The sequence below is a fragment of the Callorhinchus milii genome, unplaced genomic scaffold (genome assembly GCF_018977255.1).
Source record: "Callorhinchus milii isolate IMCB2004 unplaced genomic scaffold, IMCB_Cmil_1.0 Scaffold5, whole genome shotgun sequence".
In the NCBI taxonomy this organism is placed as follows: domain Eukaryota; kingdom Metazoa; phylum Chordata; class Chondrichthyes; order Chimaeriformes; family Callorhinchidae; genus Callorhinchus; species Callorhinchus milii.
In genome coordinates, this window is record NW_024704746.1 from 67,172,710 (window position 1) to 67,181,910 (window position 9,201).

The 9,201-nt window shown below is 46.7% G+C and overlaps 1 protein-coding gene across 2 annotated transcripts; it reads right to left on the bottom strand.

Moving 5' to 3' along the window:
* Positions 1–1,459: 1,459 nt before the first annotated feature.
* nudt5 (nudix (nucleoside diphosphate linked moiety X)-type motif 5) lies at positions 1,460–7,373 on the bottom strand. Of its 2 annotated transcripts, XM_007907631.2 has the most exons (9): positions 7,146–7,373; positions 6,124–6,191; positions 5,376–5,428; positions 4,721–4,828; positions 4,023–4,118; positions 3,773–3,874; positions 3,165–3,173; positions 2,976–3,029; positions 1,460–2,369 (listed from the first exon to the last, which is right to left on the bottom strand). In XM_007907631.2, exons 1-9 carry the CDS (start codon positions 7,185–7,187, stop codon positions 2,260–2,262), a joined length of 642 nt encoding a protein of 213 aa, XP_007905822.1. In that variant the 5' UTR covers positions 7,188–7,373; the 3' UTR covers positions 1,460–2,259. The 2 variants fall into 2 exon arrangements, with proteins under 2 accessions (XP_007905822.1, XP_007905823.1); XM_007907632.2 differs by lacking the exon at positions 3,165–3,173.
* Positions 7,374–9,201: the final 1,828 nt, after the last annotated feature.

The following is a 9,201-nucleotide window of genomic DNA, read 5'->3' on the forward strand; positions in this document are numbered from 1 at the left end:
ACTGTAAAGTGAACCAATTGTATCTTGTGGGCAAAAACACAGATGGCAAATGCTCACAGCAGTCTCCCACAAACAGTCGTGGATAGAGTGACCAAACTTTTTTTTTTAAAAAAAAAGGGATTCTTACCCCCGGAAAAGCGTTCCGCTCATCAACTTAACTTACTGCTAGGTTAACAGAGGCGTGTGGAGTAAGGAAACGTGCCTAAAGTTTCGCCCCGTCCCAGGTCCTCTGCGAGGTTAGCGCTCTAACCGATATACTACAGGACTCCAGTGTTTACAAAGCACCGTTTCTAACCACGATCTTAATCTCCAGAACGCGCACACGCTCACGAAATAACTTGCCTCAGTTTCTAAATTTGCCGTTTACAGATGACAAGTACTTGCGTTAAGCACAACGGAGGCCGCGCTCTTCAAAACATTCACATTGCATTTCAGTCATTTGTGCCAAAGTACCATTTTGCTAAAAGTTTAATTGGGTCCATTTGTGGAATGTTTAAAAAAAAATAATAGTGTCTTAATCCGAGCCACTAAAACTTGCAAAGCATTTATGATCACATAGTTCAGCAGTTCTGCACAAAACCTCTTCGGTCCCTCGGCTGTTTTTAACGGATACAAAAAAAAAATCACACCGGTTTGAAAAGCAAAACCCATGGAGATCGGAAAATAAGGGATGTCACAAAACAAAATTGATTCTGAAACCGAGCAAATTGGCAAAGTAACAATAACCATAATATAACACTGAACGCTATTATCTGCTTACTTGCACAATGCTGAACACAGTTACGTGGCTCTAATATTCTACAGACTAATCGAAGTCGATATGCACACGAGGATTAGATTCCTTACCCCACCACTTTATACCAATACCCTTTCTGACCCTGGCATAATTACTGACTCGCTCCCAATGGTACCTCCTCATTTAAATATCTCAGAGGATACTTAAACGCAGTTGTCGAGCCGATAGTGCAAGCGGTAGGTGGGTTTTATTTTTGGAACCGTTCAGAAAGTTCCTTTCAAAATAATCCAACCTTTAACCGGCTTTGGAAAGCTATCAGTTGGGCCTTATTGTAATAATCTTACGGTAAATAAATTGGTTGCTTCAATTTACAATTGTTTATTGCACGCTAATGTGTATAATTGGCTGCTGCGTTTTGCCCACAAAATATACAGTCAATTTACTTCAGTGTATATTCTGTGAAGCGCTTTGAGACGTCTCAAGGACGTGATAAGGCGCTGTATCATATGCAAGGATTATACTTTGAACGTGGCAGCCAATTGGGCACAGCCGTCTTCCACAAACAATTGTGCATTGAGTGACCAAATTATTTTTATTTCTTTTTGAAGGGATTATAACCCTAAGAAAAGCGATCCGCCAATCGACTTAATTACTGCTGGGTAAACAGGCGTGTGGAGTAAGGAAACTTGCCCAACGTTTCACCCTGTCTGGGAATCAAACCCAAGTCCTCTCGCTTGCGAGGCGAGCGCTCTAACCACTGAGCTACAGAACTCCAGTTGAGCGGCAATTTCTATTGCCATGTCCCAATGATGCGACCTCCCCCCCCCCACCACTCTCCCCAGATCTGAACCAGCCGCACACTTCTGATCTCGCTCCGAGGTAGAAATTTTCAAGTTTTTTTGTTGTTGTTGCAACATTAACTTGTCCGGTCAGTTAGTCAGCCTATGCAAGCTTATCGCTTGACCTTAATACTGGTAGTTTACATAAAGCATTGAGTTTTACAGCACAAGGTTAAAAACAATTGCAAACATGTGTCGTCGTCGTCAAATAATCGAAGGGGATTTTGAAAAAGCCTGTTTGCACTGGCGCTGAGGCACTTTAAGCTGAGCCGAGGCCTGAAATTTTACATGGTCTTAGCCTCAGGGCCATCAACTTAAATTTAAGAGTGTGCAGGATTTGGTCAAACTCTTTTAACAGTTCCGTCTTGGTTCGGAAGCCGCTTTTCCACAGACATCTTATAAAGGAAAAGTGGCTTGCAAATTAAGACAATGGTCTTAAGGTTACAGATGAGGCTGTTCATTTGACCAGCAAAAAAAAAACTGTTTGTTAATCGATACAACAGGCAGAAGATAGAACTCAAATCTACTCAAAACTATTCTTCCTATGCGGCTTTCTGCAACACAATCCTCCACCAAGTGAGTTTCAGGTGCAGATTGAGTAGGGAGGGAGATGGAGGAAGGTTGGGGGCGGGCGGGGGTAGGAAGGAGGGAAAGGAAGAAAGGGAGGAGGGTGCCGTTGTGACTTCAAGCTTTCAGGACAGGCAGCATGTTTGGCTTCGAAGTTGCGTGCGTCAAACCCATTGCGTAGATATAAACCCGGGCGTCCACCATAACTTTCTCTTTCCGGACCATTTCTGGAAAATAAACGTCGACATGCCACCAATTAATAAAATGTTATTTCACCGGCTGATATACATACAATTTTCCAAATAAATGAAGTCTCTGTGGTTGCATTAAGCAGCAACTTTAGTTGGATCAAAATTTAACTTCAAAATGGAGTCAAACTTTAGTTGCCCTCCACCCCTCCTGATCCCAGCCCCGAGCTCGGGTCCAAATCCCTAACTGTCCAGCGCCTTGGGACGTCCTACCGACGTGAAAGGCGCTGTACAAATATAATTTGTTGATGTTATCACACACACACTGCCATTCACAAATAACTCGTTTAAATAAATCCCTTGATAAGGAATTTTTTGGGGGGGGGTCTTGACAACTATGAATCATCTGGATCATTATTCCTGATGTACATACTTTATTCCCACGCAACTTGTACAGACGCCAATATTTTCCGAGAGATCTTCTATTTATTATTAATAATCATAATAATTGCATTTGATGCAGCAGCTTTCACATCAGGAGCTTTCAAAGCGCTTCACTGGACAGAAGATACATGTCAAGTGTAGTGACTGCGTGCTGTACTCGAACGCGATAGTCGATTTGCACACGTCGCAGGGCGAGCATACCGTCAATCTTCTTCAGAAGTTCGTTCATGGGAATCAAAACAACTTCAGCAAATTCTGAGGAGACAAAGAGCTGCAATGAGATATGCCTGGCTGATCGCCACGTCGAAAGAATGACATATGTAATACCGTTGATGAATATGATAGTCTGTCGCTATACTTAGCCATTCTGTCAAGTGTATGAAAAAGTACCTCCGTCCTCTGAAAGATTGAAAAAGGCTCCATTTTAATCCAAGTGGAAAACACAATAATAATCCTTGCATTTGATACAGCACTTTATCATGTCTTCGAGACGTCTCAAAGCGGTTCACAGATTATAGTGTAAAGGAAATTGACTATTTTGTGAGCGAAACTCAGCAGGCAATGCACACATAGCAATGTCCCACAAACAAACAGTCAGGAGGTCAAAGTTAATTGCAGGGCTCCACGTAGTATAAAATCCAAAGCTAAATATCAGACAAGTTTTATCCTTTTGAGATATTGTAAGATTTCTTAAAAAAGTTACAACCGTTAATTCAAATCAGATGTATTAATATTTAATTATTAATTCATCGTATTAATTTATAATATATACAATAATAATCCTTTATTCGGTATAGCGCTTTTCACGTCTTCGAGACGTCTCAAAGCGCTTCACATAATATACTGTAAAGTGAATTGACTGTGTATATTTTGTGACGAAATGCGGCAGCCAATTGCGCACAGCAGCGTCCCCACAAACAGTCGTGATTGAATTTATTATTATGATTTTTTTTGTTGATACCCCCGATACTAAAGGCTTGGATTGTTTGCTCGCTTACCCAGTCTCTGTTTTGGTTTGATGTTTTCTGAATCATCTCCGTTAATATAAACCGTTACAAACTGTGTCGAACAGTTGGACAACCCAGGGTCCAGGCACACGACTGAAATGAAGAGAGTTCGCAGTTAAAGCCTTAGTCCTCTGCTTGTTTTGCTTTACCCCTCCCCCAATTTGCTTGCTCTTAAGTACTCCCCACCCCACATGTCCAACTAAATTATTATTATCTTTAGATGGCAGTCTAACGTCCAAACCTGGCGATGTTCCGCTGGTCTCGCCTTTGTATCCGGTTTCTTCCAGAAGTTCCCGCACAGCAGCGCATTCTGGGGTTTCACCGTCATCCATCAGACCTGGAATTAAAAACATTATGAGACACCGCACACATACACAGCCACAACCACACAGCCACGCACACATACAGCCACACACAGCACAAGGTTTGGCCAAACACAAAGCGAGCCTTGTCCTGCAATGTGACCACTGAGACTAGTCTAATAGTTGTCTGCAAAATAGGGTTAAAGTGGATAATTATCAGATCGAGTACTCAGTTTTTTGGGGGGAGTTGAGCTTTGAGCACCAGCTTGCGAGAGAGACTCTTATTTCTAATGAAAACCAAAAAGAACGCACTCTTTTTTAAAGAACTATACTGTTTGACCCATGGCATAGGATTAAGGCATTCTCCCATTTTGTCCCCCATAATAGTAATTAACTAATCCTTGCATTTGATATCACGCCTTATTGTGTCTTCGAGACGTCTCAAAGTGCTTCACAGAGTATACTGCAAAGTGTAGTCACTGTGTATTTTGTGGTGGATAATTGTGTGCTGTGTCTCAGCTCAACTCTGCAGAAAGATATTAAAATAACACAGAAACCATTACATCAATGTATAGACTCTAAAAAACACAGATTAAAGTAAAATACAGATACGGCAATAACACGGCAGATTACCTACCTGCTGGAAATTCAAGGCAGTAGCACCCTAGAGCAGGTCGGAACTGTTTTATCATGACCAAACAGTCATAATGCAGCGTCTTTTTAAGCACAGCAAACACAGCAACTCCTGAAAAGAAATCCTTTTATTTGTAAAGTAAAACAATCTTCAAACGACGCTGAGGCTGCACTAATTTACTCTAAAATCAACGTTTTAATAATTAGAACTACAATAATAATTCTGCCCTATAATGTCATCGAGACGTCTCAAAGTGCTTTACGGAATATATTGTAAAGTGTAGTGACTGCGTATTTTGTGGGCAAAACGCGACAGCCAATTGCACACAGACAGTCTCACAAACAGTCACGGACTGAGTGACCAATTCTTTTTTCTTTTTGAAAGGATTATTACCCCCGGAAACTGATCCCCCAATCAACTAACAGTGGATTCCTACTTACTGCTGGATGAACAGGGGCGTGTGGAGTGAGAAAACTTGACAAAGGTTCCTCTCGCTTGCGAGGAGAGCGCTCTATCCACTGAGCTACACGACTCCACGATGGGGGAAAAAGGTCAATGAGCTGAAAATTCTCACGACAGTAAAATGACATTGCTCAAAACAAAGAGCGGGGGACAGCAGACGAGATCAGAGACGGGTCAACTTTACTTCCTAACTTACCATCAGTCAGAGCATTTTGTTTTCTGGTAGTCCGTTTGACAGTTTCCCAGACTCTGTTGTGCAAAAATAAATTTAATGAGCCCGGAGACAAATACAGCAGGTCATTGAAGTGTGTAGCAGCACGCTGGCGCTGTGTATTGTGAAGACAATTCCATTTAGACATTAAGAGATATTTCCATACTATATTTAGTTATTTCTCGCCCCCATTCCCATTTACAAGCTCCCCGCCGCCCGCCCGCCCTTATTGCTCGGGAGCTGACAGGAAGCACGTTTCTTGCGGAGTTAGCAATCAGTCACGTTGTTGCTTTCCATCCCTTTAACGTTGAGAAACTGCATACGTTAAACCTGGAGTTGTGAGATTCGCTGCTAAGCAACGGCAGAAGAGCTTGAGGGGAGAACAACAACAACAACAACAACTACTACTACTACTTGCGTTTACACAGCTCCTTCGCTGGGGGCAGTGTCTCGGAGCCGAGCCGGTGGGGGTGGCGTAGTGGGTGGGGGGGGGCGAGGACATGACTGTAAACACTATCGGGGATTGAAAAGCCCACAACTACCTGGAGAATCCCACCATTTTATCAATCCCTCTGCGGACTATTTGACGTGCAAGATTTGACACCCCCTCCCAAGTCCCCTCAGGTGGAAAATGCCTCACATTTCAGCATATTACTGAAGTTGGAACCTATATAATATATACAGCCCGACAGATAATACCAAATGCAGGCAATAAAATGAAACACATTTATACCTGGTTTTGCCAGTGGGATCTTTGTAGGTTGTCTCTAAAACTTGAACCCATTTGCCTTTCATCAATACCTAGAAATCAATGAGCGGCACATTTAATACAACAACAACAACAACTTGCACTCACGCAGCGCCTCTTCACGCGGGGCAGCGTCTCGGCAGCAACATCAACACACGCGGGTGCAATTTTATAACCGCCCCCTTAGCATAAAGTGTCTGTAATCTTCAATACATAGTGGGTTTTCCTAAAATATAGTCGTTCAATGCCATTGACATCAATCCTTCACCAACTGCCCACAACCCCCCAACCCACCCCCCCCCCCCAAACAAAACACAGCAACTGAACAGTCTGGGATTTGGACCCGAGCTGGGGGTTGGGAATCAGGACGGGTGGGGGGTGCGGGTAGGAGGGTGTCCGAAGGAGCGGTCGAAGAGCAGTCTTACAGGAGGCAAGTGGGGGGTGGGGGGGAAGGCGAAGGGACTGTGGGACGGAGTTCCAAAGGGTGAAATACAAGTGCAGTCGTCGTAGGAATCAGCATTGAAAATTTCCCCGTGTCTTCGGATGTTAAACATATTGTACTCTTTTTAAAGAAAAAAAATACAATCGTTATGATAACTTCTCAGGCGGATAAAACAGATTTCAGATCACAAATTGTATGAAAATATCAGGAGGAGCTTCTTGTGTAAATATCAAGTCAATTGAACATTTTTTTTTAAGACATCGATGTTTGTCACTGCTATAAGTGCGCCAGTAATTTTACACCACCAGAGACAAGTTAATCACATGCTCACATCCAACATATCCACAACAAAAACCTTCAAGCCGAGGGGTGTTATTAAGTTCTCTCGGGTAAGTTGCAAGCCACGCGAATTTATCAGTTGCATTTTCACAGGTCCAATTGCAGAATCGACCGTGTCCACCGACAAAAGCCGCAACGACGCAGCGTATACCGCCTGAAATATCTTTTACGAGGCTTCAACCCACCACTTGCCAACCGTGTGACATTTTAACTGACATGTTTTTACCTCTTCTTTGACGATCGATTGTTCGGAACTGCCCGTTTCCATGTCTACTGAAGGCTCCGGAGGTTAATTTCTATTTGTGCGAGGAAGGTGAATGCCAGGGAGCCTTAAGACTGCGGAGCCGATGATCTGTACGTCTTTCAATGAGGCCCAGGGACGATCTTCGTCGCCCAAGTATTCAGCTGGTGGCCCCGATGTGTTTTTTTCAATCTGTCAAATACACGGAAACATGCCATCAGTACCAAATAATAGTAATAATAATCATTGCATTATGATGTCGCCCCCTTATCGCATCGTCGAGATGTCTCAAAGCGCTTCAAGGAACATAATAGTAATAATAATAAATAATCCTTGCGTTTGATGCGGCATCTTATCACGTCCTCGAGACGTCTCAAAGGATATACTGTGAAATAACTTGACTGTATTTTGTGGGCACAGCAGTGGATTGAGTGAACAATTTTATTTGGGGGATTGTTGGCCCACCCCCCACCCACACACACACACACACAACCCCACCCATACACAGCCCCTTCCAAGCCTCTCCCCCCCCCTCCCACACACAACCCCACCCCACTCCAGGCTCTTTCCCCCACACACACACAACACGCCCCCCCCAGCCACCCACCGCCCCACACAAACCTCCCCACCCCACACAACTCCCCCCCCCAGCCTCTCCCCCCTCCCACCCTGGGGTGTGGGGGGGGGGTTCCCTCACTCTCCTGCCCTCTTATTCTGCGTGTCCCTCATTCCCACTCAATCTGTGCCTCCCTCACACTCTCTCCCTCCTTACACCCTCCTTTCTGTCCAGCACTCACACACTCCCTCCCTCCCTTCTTGCTACGCATCGGTCCCTCACTCACTTGCTTCCTGACACTTACACGGTCTGTCCCTCACTCGCACTCCCTTCCCTTTACTCACACACATTCATCCCACAAAATACCCAGTCACTACACTGTACAGTATATTCCCGTGAAGCGCTTTGAGACGTCTCGACGGCGTAATCAGGCGCTGTGAGAGGATTGTCCCTCACTCACACCCCCTTCCTGCCTCACACACACACTGAGCCTCACTCACACTCAATCCCTCTCTTACTCACTCACTCACTCCCTCCCTCCACTCTGTCCCTCCCTCCCTCCATCCCTCTCTCCCTCAATCCCTCTCTCCCGCCCTCTGTCCCTCAATCTCTCTCCCTCTCTCAATCAATCCCTCTGTCCCTCCCTCAGGAGGGGGGAGGCTGGGGTGGGAGGGGGTTGTGTGTGTGGGGGGGGTGGCGGGAGGGGGGTGTGGGGGAGAGGGGGGTGTGGGGAGAGGTTGGGTGGGAGGATTGTGTGTGTGTGGGCGGGGGTTTGTGGGGGGGGATTGTGTGCGCCTGGGTTGTGTTTGTGTGTGTGTGGGGGTGGGGATTGTGTATTTGGGGAGGGGGTTGTGTGTGTGTGTGGGGGGGGGACTGGTAGGGGGAGGGGTTGTTTGTGGGGGGGAGACTGGTGGGGGGGTTGTGCGCGCGTGTGTGTGGGGGGGGATGTGGGGGGGGGCTGGTGGGGGGGTTGTGTGTGTGTGTGGGGGGAGGTGTGTGTGGGGGGGGAGGCTGGTGGGGGGAGGGGTTGTTAGTGGGGGGGTTATGTGTGGGGGGAGGGGTTGTGGGGGGGAGGGGGTGGGGGGAGGGTGTGTGTGGGGGGGTGAGGGCTGATGGGTGTGTGTGTGGGGGGTGGGGGCTGATGGGGGTGTGTGTATGTGTGGGGGTGTATGGGGGCTGATGGGGGTGTGTGTGTGGGGGGGGTGTGGGGGGAGGGTGTGTGTGTGTGTGGGGGGGTGGGGGCTGATGGGGGTGTGTGTGTGGGGGGGGTGTGGGGGAGGGTGTGTGTGTGTGTGTGGGGGGGTGGGGGCTGATGGGGGGTGTGTGTGGGGGGGTGGGGGCTGATGGGGGTGTGTGTGGGGGGGAGTGGGGGAGGGGTGTGTGTGTGTGGGGGGGGTGGGGGCTGATGTGGGGGAGTGGGTGTGTGTGGGGGAGGGGTTGTGTGGGGGGAGGGGTTGTGGTGGGGGGGGGGTGGGGAGGGGGTGG

Coding starts and splice junctions, on each gene's coding strand:
- nudt5 (XM_007907631.2), bottom strand. CDS start 7,187: ATGGAAACGGGCAGTTCCGAACAATCGATCGTCAAAGAAGAG. Junction 4,829..5,375: donor ACAAAATGCTCTGACTGATG/GTAAGTTAGGAA, acceptor ATTTCTTTTCAG/GAGTTGCTGTGTTTGCTGTG. Junction 4,119..4,720: donor CTGCCTTGAATTTCCAGCAG/GTAGGTAATCTG, acceptor TTTTAATTCCAG/GTCTGATGGATGACGGTGAA.